At 32.5% G+C, this 19,023-nt stretch overlaps 2 protein-coding genes across 3 annotated transcripts in view; both read left to right on the top strand.

The window, feature by feature from the left end:
- The first annotated feature begins 628 nt into the window (after positions 1-628).
- LOC107416561 (probable carboxylesterase 17) lies at positions 629-1,830 on the top strand. Its single transcript, XM_016025070.4, has one exon. The coding sequence runs from the start codon at positions 657-659 to the stop codon at positions 1,713-1,715; it is 1,059 nt and encodes a 352-aa protein (XP_015880556.3). The 5' UTR covers positions 629-656; the 3' UTR covers positions 1,716-1,830.
- A 3,117-nt stretch (positions 1,831-4,947) lies between these two features.
- Positions 4,948-19,023, top strand: part of LOC107409994 (protein SWEETIE) — a 28,397-nt gene continuing 14,321 nt past the window's right edge. The window contains exons 1-19 of one of the 2 annotated variants that reach the window (XM_048472648.2): positions 4,948-5,463; positions 5,878-6,085; positions 7,207-7,313; positions 8,169-8,405; positions 8,536-8,625; positions 9,102-9,189; positions 9,473-9,537; positions 9,978-10,082; positions 12,649-12,738; positions 12,850-12,930; positions 13,165-13,233; positions 13,837-13,962; positions 15,292-15,395; positions 15,641-15,773; positions 16,704-16,810; positions 17,804-17,914; positions 18,069-18,230; positions 18,418-18,504; positions 18,839-18,932. In XM_048472648.2, coding sequence (XP_048328605.2) covers positions 5,299-5,463; positions 5,878-6,085; positions 7,207-7,313; positions 8,169-8,405; positions 8,536-8,625; positions 9,102-9,189; positions 9,473-9,537; positions 9,978-10,082; positions 12,649-12,738; positions 12,850-12,930; positions 13,165-13,233; positions 13,837-13,962; positions 15,292-15,395; positions 15,641-15,773; positions 16,704-16,810; positions 17,804-17,914; positions 18,069-18,230; positions 18,418-18,504; positions 18,839-18,932 — 2,229 coding nt within the window. In that variant the 5' untranslated portion in view covers positions 4,948-5,298. The remainder of the gene's footprint in view (positions 5,464-5,877; positions 6,086-7,206; positions 7,314-8,168; positions 8,406-8,535; positions 8,626-9,101; positions 9,190-9,472; positions 9,538-9,977; positions 10,083-12,648; positions 12,739-12,849; positions 12,931-13,164; positions 13,234-13,836; positions 13,963-15,291; positions 15,396-15,640; positions 15,774-16,703; positions 16,811-17,803; positions 17,915-18,068; positions 18,231-18,417; positions 18,505-18,838; positions 18,933-19,023) is intronic. The other variant, XM_048472647.2, reaches the window with a different exon arrangement.

Below are 19,023 nucleotides of genomic sequence, written 5' to 3'. Positions count from 1 at the left end.
TCAATTTGCATGTACATGGAATTTAAAGAATATCCATTTAATTTGCCAAAAAATAATTAGTTGGTTTATACATATTATCTTTGAAAATTTTGAAAAAAACAAAAAAAACAAAAATTAATCAACTAAGTTTAACTTCAAATGCTTATGAGTTTTGTATATTTAAGTTGTTGTAGAAAATGTAATGTTTCATATGGTTAATGTATATTAAAAGCTTTTAAGTTATAGATATTGATGACAACGAAGCTTTTATCATTTCCATGCAACAAAAATAGCTAGTTCAAAAGAATATTTATCGATTGTTCATATCAATTTGCGGTCCATATACACCAAGCAAGTTGTGTTGACATGCTACATTAATGCAATATATATACATATAAACAAAAAGGTGAAATTTTTTTCTCAACTTTGGTTGCACTAAAAAAGGGTGTTGAAAAATGGGATATATTAGAAAAGTTCAGATGAGAATCCACGTGAGAAGATATACACATGTTGACTAGTTTATGAGGCCTATTTGCTAGATGATAAAAGAGAAAGAGAGAGGAAATTTCCTTCCAGTGTCCTTTGGTACTTCTATCATTTCCCTATATAAAGAGCTTCAGCACCAATTTTGCTTCCACACCACAAAACACCATAAAAATATTCTTCTACCTTTTTTTATGCGATTGAAAAGAATAATGGCTACCATTTCTCCAGACCCTCGACTTAACCTCCCAGTAAGCAAGCAGCAAAAGCACTACCCACATGGAGTTGTCGAAGAAATCGAAGGTCTAATTAGAGTTCGAAGAGATGGACATGTTGAAAGGCCTCCTATTATACCAAATGTCCCTAGTACTTTTGCATTAGAATCCACTAGTATCCTAGCCAAAGACATTGTCATAGACAAAGCAATGAATTTATGGTCAAGAATTTACATCCCCACCACCACAAACACAGGAAAACTCCCTTTGCTTATATACTTCCATGGAGGTGGCTTTTGTGTTGGCTCAGCCTCTTGGAGATGTTACCATGAGTTTCTAACCAATCTTGTTTCCAAATCAAACTGTGTCATTATCTCAGTCAATTACCGTTTAGCCCCGGAAAACCGCCTCCCCGCGGCTTACGAAGACGGTTACAACACTCTCATGTGGGTTAAACACCAAGCTGTGAGTATGTCCAATGAGCATCAATGGTGGTTGAGTCGTTGCAACATGTCGCGCTTGTTTCTAGCCGGTGACAGTGCAGGAGCTAACATAGCATACCATGTGGCCATACGGGTCGGGTCGAATATCGAATCCAAGGTTCTTAACCCGTTGGTCCTCAAGGGGATCATATTGGTCCAACCTTTCTTTGGAGGAGAATCCAGGACGGGTTCCGAAAAGCATGCAAACCAGCCACCCAACTCGGCGCTTACACTTTCAACCTCTGATACGTATTGGGGGCTGTCTTTGCCTTCTGGGGCTAACCGAGACCATCCATGGTGTAACCCTCAGGCAAATGGTGCGCCTAAGCTGAGGGATTTGAGGCTTCCTGCTATATTGCTTTGCGTATCGGAGATGGATATATTGAAGGATAGAAATATAGAGTTTGGCAATGCCTTGGTTAGTGTTGGGAAGAAAGTCGAAGTAGCGGTTTGTAAAGGCGTTGGACATGCATTCCAAGTTCTGCAGAGTTCTCATCTCTCTAAGTCTCGGACCCAAGAACTTATATCTCATATCAGTGCGTTTTTAAATGTGTGAAATTAATAATGATGGTAGTTTTCTTATGTGTTTTTATGTAGGTTTTTTTTATCTTTTTTCTTTGTCATAATCGTAGATTTTGTGTTCATGTATATTAGATAGTTTGTACTTAATATTTTCTTTATTATACATATATATATATATATATATTTTAATTTTTTTTTCTAATAAGACTCAAAATTTATTAAAAAGAATACTCAATGGTCACTAGAAAAATCAGATTGAACACCAAGAAGTAGCCAATCAGAACCAACAGTATTCCAAGACTGAAAGGAGTCTATAAGGAGAGCAAACTAAGCAAGCATATGAGCCACCTTATTTGTCTCTCTAACAGCAAAACAGCAATCGAAACTATTCAAACCATCTAAACATATCCATATCCATATACGTTTTTAAAGGTAAATAGTGAAAGAGAGAGTTCATGTATTTGTTTGGATATAAGAATGGAATTGTTCATTCTGACTGTAGGAAAATTATGGTATGAAAATATCTTGACCAATTGACCAACCGGATACGGGAATCCAGGAGCAGCCATGAAATAGTTTAAGGGGCCCCATGCAAATAGGGTCTAAGTTAATGGTTCGATACTTCGATCCATTCTTCAAAAAATAAAAAATAAAAATGGTTTGAGTCTTAGTTGATATTCTTCTTCTTCTTCTTCTTCTTTTTTTTTTTTTTGGTTTGTTGTTAATTTTATTTTATAGTAATTTTGTATAATTCTCTAAAAATATCATTGAGATGGGATCTATTTTTATTTTTGTTTTTTGGAAATCATATGAGTTTTATTAGTATTTTTCTTTTTTATCAATTATTCAACTATAAGTGACAATGTTACACCCACAAAAATAAAATGTTAAAACACAAAAGTATAAAAAAATTAAAAAAGTTCAGTAATACTATAAATAAAAATCATTTATCAAATCAAAAGTATAATCGAATTAACTAATAATTTTTATTGGGAGTATTAAATAATAAAATAAAAATATGTATTCTTATCAGTAATTGTTTTTTAAAGTTATGACGAATAATTAAGCATATAATTACATTAATATCCAATCATTAAATTAATCAAGTCTATAATTTTAAAAATGTATTTTTTTGCTATAATTTAAACAATGTCTTTTATTTTTGAGATAATTTTAACAATGTCTTGTATTTTTGTTCGAAGAATAATGTTAAATTTTAACTAATATTTATAATTTATAATAATAAGTGCTTACTGTTAAGAATTTATAATGTACATAGATAAGTTAATATTTTAAATTATGAGGCAAAACATGTATTTAAATGAAATTTTTTTCATTGTTAGCCAAAAAAAAAAAAAAAGAACTTTTTAATAATATTTCTGACAAATAGTAAAAATATTTTTAAAAAGTTTAAAAAGCTTGGGGCCATGTCCCCCCAGGCCAGTGGCTACAGCATGATTGCGGAAATCCTTTCTTCAGAAATATACTATGCCATCTTGGAGCACTTACTTATTTATTTTTCATGGCAACTTGCCAACATTTATCAATTTAGCTTCTTTGATTTATTTATTAAAATCATTACTTATTACATATAAAGGAAAAATAAAGGATTGTCATGATTATTTTTGGTGTTTAAGAAACAAAGAAGGCAAAAAGAACCAGCCCGCACTTCAAGAACAATCTACAGATTTTAAAAAGACAGACAGTTCAACGATAGTCATTATGCCAAAACATTTTGATGTTATTTATAACTTTTTTTGGTTACTGTTCGATAGATTCTTGTACAAAAAGTTATTTGTTTGATCAATTATCATTGGATTTTAAATGTTTATTAGATAGTATAATAAATTATCATTTAGAATTCACTTTCAAATTAAAATTTTAGCTTAGAAAATAGATGCAACTAATTAATATTTATCTAAATAGTATGGATTTCATCAGGGTTGAGTACTTTACATGACAAATAGCTTAACTCATATTTATATGCACATACAATTATAAAAATTTAATTTTAAATGGAAATAAGGTATGATTAGATTTAAAGAAGTTTTTTTTTTATAATTTTAAAAGAACTTTATAAAATATTATTTTTTATATATTACTGTTTAAATATATAAAAAATATAGAATAATTTTATAAATATTTTTAATATCTAAAATATTCATAATTCATAGAGTTTTAGTTAAGTTAAAGAACATGTTTTTGTTTTTTTTTATTTACAAATTGCTCATAAATCAAATATAACTGTATAAAAACTCTTCAAATACTTTTGAATGAGACTACTAATCATGAAAATTTAACAAAATTTTATTTCAAATTAAAATATTTTTGGATAATGAAAAAATGTATTGGGTAGTGTTCGGTTATACGTCTCTAAAAATATTTAGTCCTATACTTCTAGATAAATTTAATTTAAAATATTCAATTATATACTTCTGATTATATTTCAGACGTTGGTATTTAAATATGTTTAATATATTCATATTTAAAAATATTTGATTGTATATTTTTAAATATATTTAAAATATTCAATCATATATGTTGATCATCATTTAAAATATTTAATCCTATATTTCTGAATACAAATATATTTAATTAGTAATCTATAATAATAATTTTAAATGTAGATAAAAATATAAATGTATAATGGAATTGTATAGAATTTATTTAATTGTGCAACTGCAACTGAAACCTCTCTTAGATTAAAAATATTTTAGTGATTATTATCCGGTTTTGTAAAATTAATAAATATACAAATGAATTAAAATATTCTATAATTTTAATATTTGATATATATATATATACATATTTAATATTTTTCAAATTTGAAATACAAAATCGAAATGTGCAGTTTCATTATTTACTATTGTAAGTAAAAATTATTATACATTTACATATGTTTAACATTTTAATAATTAGTCCACTAAAAAAAAAAAAAAAACATTAGAGCAAATTATTTGGTTTGAAGGGTTCGCAATTTCAATATGAAAAACAATAATTAAAAATGTTTATTTTTTCGATGGAGAATTTCTTTTTTTTTTTTTTTTTTGACAAGATGGAGAATTTCTTTTAAATGTTAAATATTTGTTTTACTGACTATATTAATAACCGCACCGCTTTTAAATTCAACAGTGTACTATGACATTCCTACATATATACATGTATATATACATATAAATATATTCCAATATACATTGGGTTTATATATAAAAAATATATATATATATATATATATACATTGGTTTTATAAATATTATTTTTCATCGTTCTACAAGTTCTGTACTGCCAGTTTATTCGATTTTTATGAACGTTAACAGGCAAATCCCGGCGAACAATGCCGTTATATCTGAACCCAAAAGAGAGACAAAATATCTGATCTGAAATGAACTGAACTAAACTGAACCCTCCATAGAAGTAGAAGAAGACGGAGGGCTGCGTGCCGAGATTATTCCTACACACGTGTCAACCTGTGAAAGAACTGATCTATTTATTTAGCACTGTGTCTTTGATTTGATTCGATAGTATATAATTTTATTTTATTTTCGAAATCCAATTCGAGAACGCGATTTCGTTTTCCTTGTTCCGATCATTCGGGTCTGTGAGCGTGAAGTAAAGAAATGGCGAAGAATTTCGTCCGAGAAAACGTCCCTCTCTCGCGGTTCGGTGTGTTGGTAGCGCAGTTGGAGTCCATAGTAGCCTCCGCAGTCCAACAGCCTCCGGAGCCACTCCTCTGCTTTGATCTACTCTCCGATCTCATCTCCGCCATTGATGAAGAGCCTAAGGTCTCTCTCTCTCTCTCTCTCTCTCTCTCTCTCTCTCTCTCTCTCCGTTCACTAGTTTGATAACTTTTAAGCATTGGTATTGCATGGAATTTGGTTTTTGGAGCATAGAATGATGCAGTAGGGACTTATACTTAAATTCTTAGTTTTTTTGTTTGTTTGTTTGTTTGTTTGTTAAATATGCCAAACAGAATTGTGTGTGCATTTCAGAATTCATGCTCTCTTTTGGAAGACCTTTCTTAGTTGATTGCTTTTTCCCCATCTGAATTGATAATTCTTGTTTTGGAAGTAAATGCTCTTGATCTTAGGGTTTATTTTACAAGCATTTATGTTTAGCATTCTTTTTCAATGAAATATGGTCACTTGAAGGCTGGTTTAGCCATTAACATTTTATCTGCAAATGAATTAATTTTTCAGGAATCTATTTTGTTATGGCAAAGGAAATGTGAGGATGCATTGTATTCTCTACTTATTCTTGGTGCTCGGAGGCCTGTGCGTCATTTGGCATCAGTAGCAATGCGGAAGATTATATCTAAGGGAGATGGGATTTCAATATACTCGAGAGCAAGCAGTCTACAAGGATTTCTTTCCGATGGGAAGAGGAACGAGCCGCAAAAAGTTGCTGGTTTGTCGCAAACACTAAAACTCGTGGTGTAGTTCATAAATATATATTTGTGTTTTTTTATTTATTTTTATTTTTTTAGTGACATGTTTAAATATATTGACATAACTCCGCACTAAAGATAGCTAGTTTCAATATTTTTATTGGTTAAATGGCGGCCCCTCTTATATTATTGAAATGTTGAGATCATCATGAAAAGGATGTTATATCATGGTGCCCATAGAAATGTATCAGCATGGGTCTAGATGTGCTTGATTTCAAGGATTGAATTGCCTGGTTTGGCTATATGTGCCCTAGTGAAACTTTGTCAAGTCTTCATTTGTGCATTTTGCTATCAGGCATGTGTGCCACATTCTGTATGCACGTGCAGGCATGTATTAACTGGAAAATAACTATGTCTACATAACATTTTTTTATAAGGGAAAAAAAAAAAAAAAAAAAAAAACAGTTTCAGGTAAATCTCTGACAGAAGAAAAGAAATATGTAAATATGCTTTAGATTCTTTCACCGTTTGGTTCCCTTCAACTTGTATGAAAGAGTTAATAGCAGCAGGACCGTTAACATCTCTCTTTTCACTTAAATGAATTTATATGTCTCAAAGAGTCACCATGTGAAATCCATTTATCATTGATGATGTTAAACTTCTATAATGATGATTGAATTCTCCATCTGAGTAGTAACTAGCAAGTAAACAAACTGCAAATTATCTCTAATAGTGCTCTGCATACTGTGGAGTAGAAAGAATTATAATTATCTGAATCTGGTGGTTAATAAATCATGTAAATATCAATTTATCATTGATGTTAAACTTCTTCAATGATCATCGACTTCCCAATCTGAGTAGTAATTAGCAAGTAAACAAACTCCAAATTATATGTCTAATGATGCTTTGTATAATGTGGAGTTGAAGAAATTGCAATTATCTGAACCTGGTGATTAAAAATAAATTATGATAATTTTTGGTCTGCTTAGATTCTGGGATTTCATTACAATGAAGTATATGCTTTGTATCTTGGCCATCCCATATTTTGACCTGTGGTTTGTTTGATTGTTTCTCTTGTATCTTTGGGATTCTATTTTATGTATCTTTTTCTATTACTTTGTTTCTAAATACAATTGTTTAGGTGCCGCGCAATGCTTAGGAGAGTTATACAGACATTTTGGGCGAAGAATTACTTCAGGTTTACTTGAAACAACTATGATTGCCTCGAAACTTATCAAATTCCATGAGGTAGTCCTACTTCTTTTGCGGTTTTGGCACGTATTTATGTTTTAATGAGTAAAAGTTAGTTAAGATTGAGTAGGAAATTAAAAAGGGAAAAGGATGTGTGGTAATGATGTTCGTTGTAAAACAATGGTTTAGTTTATCTATGTTGACTTGCTAGTCAAGGATCCTGTATCTTCTATCTTTCACATTAAGGGGATTTATCTGTTTGTTTTTTATTTTTCTTTTTGAAATTTATGGTTTTCTCATGGTTTAGGGTATAGGGATTTATTATGAAGCTCTTGCCACTTGGTTTGATATGTATGCTAAAAGTGTAGAAAGTACTTGCAATTAGTTTCATATTTTATAAAGCTACTTCATGTATCATTGCTAACTTTCTATTGTTGCTTTTGGGGCTTGTTTGAGTTAAAATCCTTTATGTCATTTTAAGGGTTGAAATAGGATTTCAACTTGGTGGCCAGGATATTGGATGTCAATTCAGGATCATCCTATGCCTGAGCTTCAAGCTATATTTCTCAAACCACAAAATACCCATGTATCACCAGTTTGGTTGTACAATTATGGGTCAAATTGGTTATACTCTGCTTAAATTATTTTAAGGTTCTAATTATGTGAGGATGTTGAACAAATAAAGATGGGCAGAGACCTTGGTATATCACAATTTTAGTAATGTTAGGTGCTCAAATAGGTTAAGGGTAAATGATTTGGAATCACAGGTGCTTGATTATATTTAACCCAATTATAACCTGTTGGCCGGAAATTGATAGTTGCCGATATTGAATGGCCTCCTTTTTAAAATTTTTTTTTTCCTGTCCCATTTCTTTTCTTTTTATAACTTTAGTTACATCCCTCAAATTTCAGGAATTTGTTAGACAAGAGGCTTTACATGTGCTTCAGAATGCTCTAGAAGGCTCAGGTGGTGGTGGTGCTTCTGCAGCATATACTGAGGCATTTCGTCTCGTCATGCGATTTGCTTTTGCAGATAAATCATTTGTTGTTAGGATAGCTGCCGCAAGATGTCTAAAGGCATTTGCCACCATTGGAGGGCCGGGTTTAGGAGTGGGAGAACTTGACAATTCAGCTTCTTATTGTGTCAAGGCAAGTTTTCTTCTTTTCCATGCTATCCTTTTTTTTTTTTTTCAGAGAGCTTTTGAGTTAAATTATGTTAATCTTTTAAACGTTTGCTAGGATTTTACATCTTTTTTTCCTTACATTTTGCTTGTAATAGGCCCTTGAGGATCCTGTTTCTTCTGTTCGGGATGCATTTGCTGAAGCATTGGGATCGTTGCTTGCTCTTGGAATGAATCCTGATGCACAGGTTAGTATATGTTAGTCTTCTGTTGGCATTAAGATTGAGCCAAACAAATTGGAACAGTTCAAGATTTATTACCTATATTGAATTTTGATCAGGCCGTTTTTAACTCAAATTTTATTGTTAGATCTGATTGTCATAGGAATAGATCTGGAATTAAGTTGATTTTGTCTTGTTAATTTCCAAATTAGGCTGGAAATAAGTGATAACACTATTTATATTTATGTGTGTTAGAGGAATTATTGTTCTTTTTAAATAAATTTTATGTGAATAGGTATATAATATGACCAGCCAAATTTATGCAATGGATTTTCTTTTTCTATTAAAATTTGAACTGAGAAATATATCTGCTGGCTTCAGACTTGAATTAAAATTGAATTTGTATGTTACCATGTAATCAGATTTAGAGTGGATTTTATATGTTCAATTGAACATGTTGGTGATTGGTGGTGGTCCTATTATCCTCTGTGTTTCTTTACCAGGTTCAACCAAGGGGGAAAGGTCCTTTTCCTCCAGCAAAGAAGCTAGAAGGTGGTTTACAGAGGCATTTGACGTTGCCTTTCACAAGAGGTATTTTCCTGCCTGAAGCCGTTAGTTGTCTGTAAATTGAATATTAGTTGTCCGTGGATTGAATGGTTTTACAATTAAAGTTACTTTCTCAAGTTGTGGTATTAAAATGGGATTTTGCATATTAATTTGTGAACTTGATTAGTTTTTCTGTGTGGTAATATGCATTAACTGTGAAGTCATGGATGGACTTTTTTTTGGCTCCTGTTAATTCTGTGATTCAGTAGACATATTCTTCTTGCTTCATGGCATCAAACGACTTTTAACAAATTGTTTCAATAAGCAGCTAGTGGACCTCGGTCGAAGGATGTTCGAGTTGGCATAACCTTGTCTTGGGTATTCTTCTTACAGGTAAATTTGAAGAATCCCTGCACATCTTCCCTCCCCTTAATCCCCCCTTTTCTTTTTCTTGTTGTCAACAATGTTTGGGATATGATTAAATTTTCTATGTACTAAAACTGTAAGAAACAATGGTGTTTGATCAGGTGTTACGTGAACTATATTAGAATTAATCTGCTTCGTAAACTGCTGGTGGAATGGTTGAAATTGGTGCATTGAAAAGCACGTTTTTGAGATTCTACACATAATAGAATGGTGCTTTCATTTATTTTGAGAATCTATTAATGGAAATTTTGATGCCATTGGCTTGAATTTTGCATGCGAATTGTGTCATGTTGCTGTTCTTTTTGTGTTGGCTACATCTGTTGCCATTGCACTAGGTTTGAAGTGTGGTTTGCACTTATTTTACCTTGTTTCAAGATGATATATTTCTTTGCAATGTATGTTTGCAGGCTATTCGTCTGAAGTATCTACATCCAGATAGTGAGCTTCAAAACTTCGCTTTGCAGGTTATGGACATGCTCCGTTTAGATACATCTATTGATGCCCATCCACTGGTAATTGTTCAAAAAATCACAACCTTTAGCTTTATTGATTTTGTTTTAACTTTTCACCCATAGTCTTTCTTGCTAGGGAATGGCAAGATACATTTCACAATATAAGCTTTTTGGTTTGTTGTCATAACATGAACTGAGTTAAATGGAGGGAAGTTTGAAATTTAAAGTTTCTAGCTCTAATTATGGATTATGTTTCATTATGGACAGTAGTGCTGACTTTTCATTTTTCATTTCTCTACTTTTTCCCCCCATTCACTTGTCTTCATTTTATTATCAGTTTAGTGGTCAGTTTGTTATATTTTATGCAGTCATTTGGTGTTTTCTGTTGCATGTTATCTTTTTGCAAACTTTACCTGTTATATGGCATAGATATGACTCTTTGTCAAATGTGTATTGTGTCAACTTGGTATCCATAGTTGGGTTGCTTCTTACTAATCTAAGCTTTTCAGCTTGATGGTAATTTTACGTGGTATTAGAGTTTTGCATCTGTTTCATGTTGTGTCTGAATCCCTGTGATCCCCATTTCTGGTACTTAATTTTTCTCATGTGTAAGACTCTTTATTTTTTATTATTGGATGGGACGACATGAAATACAGAGTGCTATAGTTTATGTTGTGTCAACTGGACAAGCATAGTTTGGACTAGTTTCCAATAGCATAAACTTTAGTGATTTAAAACTTAGCATCTCCTATTTATGCCATGTAGAAAAATAAGATAATGACCAGGTTGTCATAAAAACATCATGGTAGGGATTAAGGTTCCTAGCTCCTACATAAGAGTTTAGTGACAGGTATAAGGTAAATGGTATAAAGATGCCATCATGGGTGAGGTGACATACTTTCTTATGAGGGGGAAAATAGGGAGGATGCTGTGGTCACAAGTGGATGGGGAAATAAAGTTTTTTTCCAAATTTGGAAAAGAGGTTGCATGTAAAAATAGGGTATGAAAGGTTAGATTGGAATCAGGTGGCTGCATGTGGTAGAAGTTTTTTTTTTTTTTTTCCTTCCTTTTTTTGAGAGAAAGCATGTAATAATGTTTGAAAACTAAAGCTAATTTGAATTTAAAAAGAGTTGCCGAAGTAGTAATTATTACAATAAATATGCGGCATTGGAAGAGGAAGAGTTACTTGACGATAGTGGTGGACAATTTAATTGCTATATATGGAAAACAAACAGAGGCTGGGTGAAGAGCTGTTTCAGAAGATGAGCCTCATACCAAGGAGGTTTTAAGCCCAAAACTACTCTCTGATACAAATATCTTGAGGCCCAAAAGGTTTTCTTAGATTAATCTAAAATAACTAATGGATTTTGATGCTGGGCTACTGACGTACAAGTTGAATATCAAGCCTCTAGATGTAAATTGTAGTGTGGGTAAAGTTTCACTTAATAAACAAACTGACAATAGGCAATGTGAAGAAGAAGACAAATATCTAGTTAAGGAGGGAAGCCTTTCAATTAACCACCAGTAGGGTGAAGAAATGTTCAGTCAGGATATTTTTGTTAGTGGAGAACAAAGAAGTTAAGTTGAGAATGATCTGTCAAAAGGGTTCTTGTCAATCCCCAGTTTTTAATTCTCAAGCTTCAATATATAGCTACTTGTTTTCAGAGTCTTCATTAAAATTGTTTAAGGGGTAAACAATGAGGGTGATCAATGAATCTTTATTGATGCTCACAAATTGTGATTCTTTTACTAGCTAACTAAGAGAGAAGTTATTGGTGATTGCTTTGATGTGAGTTTCTTCATAGGGAAAGGTCAAAGAACCAGCATAGTGACTTAAGAGGATATTTGGCAGTTCATGAAATAGAAAAGTAGATAGGTTCAGATAATGTAAACTTCAAGGATGCCCAAGGAGATGAAGAGTAGGCAATTGTTAGAAAAAGAAGAGATTAACAGCGAGGAACTGCAACTTTTTTAGTAGTTTCTTTTTAAGATGGAAGTAGAGATAATAACAATAGGAAGTATGTTGTTTGCAGTACAAGGCTTAGTGGATTATGACTGTCGTATCTGAAAGTATTTATCATGATAGTGTTAAGAGGGTGTTAGATTTAGGATGTTTGCTTTTTCAGTGATAATTTTAAGTTGAAATGTAAGAGGTGTAGGAAACATAGGATGTAAATAAATTATCAGGTTATGTTCTTGAAGGAAAATTCCAATATTTGCATTTTGCAGAAGGTTAAACAGAGGTGTTGGTAGGAAGGATTATTTGCTCTTCATGGGGGTCAGATATGATATGAGACTTTTCACAGACTATGGTCAAGTTGCAAGGGTTTTATAGGATTTTATCAAGTCTCTGGCTTCTTTGTATTTATGATCATCTACTTTGAAAGAATTTAAGGATATTCCGTTTTCTTTGATTTTCTTGGGTTGGAAGTATGTGATATTATTATTATTATTATTTTAAAATAACTGTTTTGTAGATTTGTCATCCTCTTTATTATATTGTAATGCTTTTTCTGTGAAATATGAATAAAGTTTTTGATATTCTATCAAAATACACAAACATGTGCGTGTGTGTGTGTACACATGTATAAAACTACTGACCACTGGATCACCTTGCTTGACAAAGGCTTGTGTTCTCTACATACTTCGGGTTGGTGTTACTGATCAAATGACAGAACCTACACAAAGGAGTTTTTTGGTTTTTCTTGGAAAGCATGTAAGCTGAGGTTTCAGATGGACTTTTTTTACTTCAAAAATTTAATTTTCTGATGGCTATGTTATTTTTATGGTATTCTTTTAATTTTTTTTTTTTTGTGGAAACTTACAGCTTCAATCTCCTGATGCCAGTCCTTCCATGAAAATTGCTGCTCTACGTACCTTATCATATACCCTGAAAACCCTGGGAGAGGTGAGGTGTGACTTTATTGATATCTTTGTCTTCCAATTTTTCATTGTGAAGGAATGATTTATTCTTTTCCAGGTAGAGATTATGGTATTCAATATCTTGCTAAGGATCTGATTGAGTTATGGATTTTTTCGTATCCTTTTCTAGTAAAACTATAGGTGATGGTATTAAATTAGTATTTATAGTTTAAGATCTTTGGTAATGATTTTAAACTGCGCTTGCTCTATCCACTTACAGGTTCCATCTGAATTCAAGGAAGTGCTTGATGATACAGTTGTTGCAGCAGTATCTCATTCTTCACAACTTGTAAGCTCTTGAATTTGTTTATGTGATTTGAAGCTTTAAAATCTTTTGTGGCATCCATATGATATTCTTCTAAATTTTTACTCTTGTTAAACACTCGATTGATGCCCTTATGTTTATTACTTGTCTAGTTAGATGAAGCATTAGACGTAGGGTTTTCCTTTTAAAATTGCAGTTTAATTGTGGGTTCTCTTTAACAGCCTCTGTCTCAGTTTGATTGAGGATTCTCTTTAACAGCCTTTGTCTGGCCATGGTAATATTAAGAATGATGCAATCATAAATAAAGGCTTTAGAGAACTTGTATTTGCTATGGCAATGCAGATTGGTATATATGACAGACTTTCCCCTCAACTTCTCTCCGTTCTCTACCCCTTTATTCTACTTCTTCTCCTTTCTCTCTATCCTGTCCTGTATCAGAAACAGTCATGCTAGGCAGTACACTTTTATCTCAACATTTTGTGTGATTTGCTTTCCTGGTGTGTGCTGTTGATGTGTTAAAACATGGAACTGAACCATAATTTATATGCTCAAGCATTAATTTTCCACTTTTATGTTTTTGATAACAACCTTTGTATAGCTGAATGTTAAATTCAAATTTATGGTCAGGTACGAATTGAGGCTGCTTTAACATTGCGTTCATTGGCTGAGGTTGATCCTACCTGCGTTGGTGGTTTGGTTTCTTATGGTGTGACCATGCTCAGTGCTTTACGTGAGAATCTTTCTTTTGAGAAGGTAAAGCTAGTGATTCTTTTGAAACCTTTATGTGTTGCTGTCATTCATTTACTGTTCACATGTAATTTACCTTTGTTCTAATGACCTCTATTGAATATTTTTCATATTTGTATTTCTGCGAAATTCAATTAAATTGGTTATTGTTGTTGTTGCTGATTTTTTACAAATAGATTCTTGCTCTCCCTATGGTTCTATTAATATTCTTCAATGCTTTGCTAAACTATAACCTATTCATAACTTTAGTAGATAAACCTTTTGTTCATAAATATATCTTTCTGAACCATGTTGCTTGTGAGAAAATCTGCTCATGTTGATGGTATCTGTATGACCTTCCTGACTATTTTGTTGCTCTTTTTGTAGAATCCAACACTTTAATCAACAGCTTAATACAAGGCCACTTTCTCTTTATATTTTGTAACTAGATAATAGTTTAAGGCTTTTTTATTTTTTTTTATTTTTATAAATGTATTTTACCTTAAAGAACATGTGTCTTTGCATAAATCATGTTAGTCTTTGTATACACCTTATTTTGGGTTGGTAATTTACTTGCACATGACCTAAGAACTTTGAAGATTCAACACAATATTTTAATGAAACCATCTAGGCTCTCATTGACAAGATAAACTATTGATGGATTAGGAGCCTATTGTTATGGGCCTAACTTTTACAACGCTCCCGTGCGGCACTTAGCACCTCCCTTGCTAAGTCAGCCTTGTTCACAAACTAGCACAATGCGGAAGTTAAGAGTAGTAGAGTAGGAAGTAGGAGAGCTAGAGAGAGTTTGAGAGAATGTGGAGAATATTTGTATTGCTTGAATTCTTAGATGTGTTATAAATGAGAGTCCAACCTTTTATATAGAGGCTTGACACGTATCACAAGAATACAAAGTTCTAGATATGTACACATGGCTTACATCTAGATGAGGTTCTAGACTATTCTAGAGAGATTTCTATCTACATTAGTCTAGGTTTCTTTTGAATCCTCTAGAATCTTCCGGACTTCTCTTGAATCTTCATGGAAAGTGTAGAACCTTCCGGCTAAACCTCAAGTATTCCATCCTTTTTGCACGGAATGTGACACTATGCTCTTGTTCATCAATTGAATTTAAGATTTTGCTTCAACACCAATGGCATTTTCACTTTTCTCATGCAACCTATATTTTACTGGTATTATTGAACCCGATCTATTTATCATATAAAAATACTGCAAATATGAAGTATAAAGATATGTCTATTGATGATTAGATTTGTGGATTGCAATTATGCTTTCAACTGTTCTTTTAATTATGAACTCATACGTAGTTAAGTGACCCTTATATATCATTTGCAGGGGAATAATCTGCAATCAGAGCTCAATTCTTTGCATGGACAGGCTACCGTTTTAGCAGTTTTGATGTCCATCTCCCCAAAGTTACCTCTTGGTTACCCAGCTAGGTAATGGCATGTTTTGTTTTAAAGAACATAATTTTCCTGTTTGTGGAGAGATGTCACTGGTCAGTCTTTCTCTCCATCCTTTCTTTGTTTTGTCTATTAAGTCATTTAGTGTCTTTTATCCCTTCCAGCACTACATATATGTCTGCCCATTTTTTATTGCACGTTTTCCCTTTTGGTGACAATGAAGTATCATGGCTGTCATTGATACTGGTGGTTGTGGCTCTAATATTAATATGATTTGCCAGATTGCCCAGATCTGTGCTTGAAGTTTCAAAGAAGATGCTGATTGAATCTAATCGAAATCCTGTAGCTGCCACAGTTGAAAAGCAAGCTGGATGGTTTCTTTTATCATCTCTCTTAGCTTCCTTGCCAAGGGAGGTAAACAGTGATCTACCTTATGTTCCTAACAATCTAAACTGGAACAAAAGTTACACTTTGTTTAATTTTTTGTCTTATCTTTTGTATAGTTGTCTTAGTTCATTAATTATTTTTTATTCTTCTTATGATTATATTTGTATATGTTTTACATATATGTATAGGAATTCTTAGACTGGGACCCTAATGATGGAAAACTACTTAGGCCTCCGTTATTAGCCCTTGGATTACTTTAAGGGTTGAGATTTATATGCGTCCAACTTGCAGAAAACATTCACTTTGCCCTCTAGAATTTTAGTATTCTACTAGATTACAGTTTTAAATCTCAGCCTTGAAGCAATTCAAGAGCTAATAATAAAGGTACTGATAGGAGAATGACTGCATGTATATATATATATATATATAGAATTTTGCTGTAAAAAGCATCTATCTGTGGGCATCTAAAACATTTACATGTGTATCCTTTAAAAAATATGCATGTACATTTTTTACCTGCCTATCCTTTGAAGGATACACATGTAAATGGTTAGGTGTGCAGACCATGGAGGAAGATACGTGCTTATTGTAGCATTTTCTATAAATATATTAGTCTTTCAGCACACAATGTGTTGTCTAAGAAAAAGTGTCAGGCAACATGTTGCCTAATGTGTTTTTGCAAGTTTTCGCAGCATAGAAAAATTATACATATATGAAGTTTATATCTTGCCAAGTCATATTCCACCCACTGCATCTTCACCCCAAATCTCCTTAGCTAAGCCCCTGAGTCCATACACTTGCTAGGTAGTACTGGGCTGTCAAAAGGATTGATTTCATCCCCTTTTGTTAATAGATTCCATCCCTCTCCTAAGGAATGGAGAAGTCTCTATATTCATTTCATGTAATGACTAACTGTTTAGTACTAGGGATTTAAGGTGCTATACTTGATGCATTCAGGAGCTTGAGGACCAAGTTTTTGATATCCTTTCCTTGTGGGTTGACCTCTTTACTCGCAATCCAGATCTGGAAACTAAACATACTGGAGATTTGACATCAAGGATTTGGTAAGTCATTATGTATGATGTATTTTATTCAATATCATATCAACTCATATTCTATGTCTTGTGGCACTCAGTCAGGAACTACTTCCTGATTCTTTCATTCAAGCATATAGAGTGATACTTTGAAAATACAGATCGAACAGTACTATCTCCAGATGGTTTGAGATTTAGGGAATTGACTTTGGCAGAAGATGAAATAAAAAAAGGAAAAATTGAAACAAACAAAACCTACTAACGTGCCTAATTGTTTCTATTTGCCCCTGTTAGTCTTTGCTTATGGTATTAAATAGATTGTTTAGGTTGTCTATGTTTAAGGTGAAAAAGGTCCTGTGAATCTATTCTTTTTCTGGATGGTTTGATTTATTTACTAGTCATATTATAATGAACACAATTATTCTTTTCTCAATTTAAAATTCAGAACATAGAGACTTTTCTTTTATCCCTGGATGCTTGCTGCCACTGCCTTTTGAACCTCCACCTGTCATTCAACCTTCTTGTATTCTTTTTTCCTGTTTTAAAATTTCTTTATTCTATAATAATTTTATCATTTTGATTAGCAATTAACCTACTTTGAGTGTCCTATAAAAGAGTGAATTAACTGGCTCAAATGTATTCCTTCTACTTTTGTTTTCTTCTAGAAGTATGGTTGAAATTACCTGCTTGCAATTGTCATGTTTTTAACCCCCTTTTTTTTTTTTTTTTTTTTTTTTTTTTTTTTTTTGTGTGTGTGTGTGTGTGTGTGTGGGTGGGTGGAATGTGTCAGGAATTTATTTTGTCATTTAGTTCATGGCTCGCACCATTTTGGTGAATGAAAAAGTTTTGCTTGGGCTTGGTAATGCAAAATTTTCTGGCTGTAAAAGACTTAGAATTTCAGTTGTTTCTTCAATTTGGCTTTGAATGATACAGTTCTTTCCATCATATCTACTTCTTGTTTAATGCATTTTATGGCAGCATTCTTCTGTGTTCGGTTATTTACTCTTGGTTTTTCTTTTGTAGCATGTGGTCTGCTGCAGTTGATGCTCTTACAGCCTTTATAAGATGCTTTATTACTCCAAATTCTGTTAATAATGGGATTTTTCTTCAACCAGTGCTTGTGTATTTGAGTAGGTATGTCTATTGTCACATTTTTTTGTTATTTGTTTAAATTTTGTTTGAGTGTTGCTGTCAGGCACATGCATTGCTTCCAGTTTTACATTAGTGAATAATTTGTTTTACTTTTACATACACTTATTTTATAAAGTTTTTATGTTATGCAAAGCAGGGCTTTATCCTATATAGTGGCAGCCAAGGAACTGCCAAATGTGAAGCCTGAAATTGATGTATTTATCATCAGAACATTAATAGCATATCAGTCTCTTCCTGATCCCATGGCATATAAGAACGACCACCGCCAGATTATTCAATTATGTACCAGGCCATTTAGGTGATGATTTTCTGCACATGTTATTGTTTCATAACTTTGTATGAAGATCTAAAGTGATCTCATTTTATTTTGAGGAATAATGTTTATGAAATTTCACATTCTTTTAAATTTCAAATTTGGAATCCCTCTTGTTTGTCTGATTTTTTTTTTTTTTTTTTCCTTTTTAATTGGCTATTTAATGTTAAAGGGATGCTGCTGGATGTGAAGAAAGTTCATGCTTGAGGTCTCTGTTGGACAAAAGAGATGCATGGTTGGGTCCTTGGATTCCTGGAAGGTGTCTCCTCTTTAAATAGCCTATTATTCTCTTTTTCTTTTGTTTTATTTTCAATTTTCTTGTCTTTACAACTTTGACAGCCTTTCGTAGTTGCATCACTTTTGGTTATTATAGAAAAAACTTAATCATTTTTAAACAATCTCAACTTTTAAGTGGAATTTGTTTCTTGGAAATTTTATTTATCAAATTTTTTCGGTTAGAATTTTTCTGTTGATTTTTTTGCATCTTTGACAACATTGTACAGTAAATCATTGTTAATCCTTGTAAGAAAAATTGGAGTAATCTCGTTTCAATGTTAAGAGATATTTGGTTCTTGGCAATTGTATTTAATCAGGGATTGGTTTGAAGATGAACTGCGTGCTTTTCAAGGTGGGAAAGATGGCCTTGTGCCTAGCTTGTGGGAGAGTGAAGTTTCTAGCTTTCCGCAGGTACTAGTAACTCTTTTGTTGATAATTCATTGCTGTTACAACTTGGTTTGTAATTATTTTCTGTCTAGTCATAAACTAGAAGTGATTTTTG

This window comes from Ziziphus jujuba, chromosome 4 (assembly GCF_031755915.1).
Source record: "Ziziphus jujuba cultivar Dongzao chromosome 4, ASM3175591v1".
Lineage (NCBI taxonomy): Eukaryota > Viridiplantae > Streptophyta > Magnoliopsida > Rosales > Rhamnaceae > Ziziphus > Ziziphus jujuba.
This window is presented reverse-complemented; position numbering and strand designations above follow the sequence as displayed.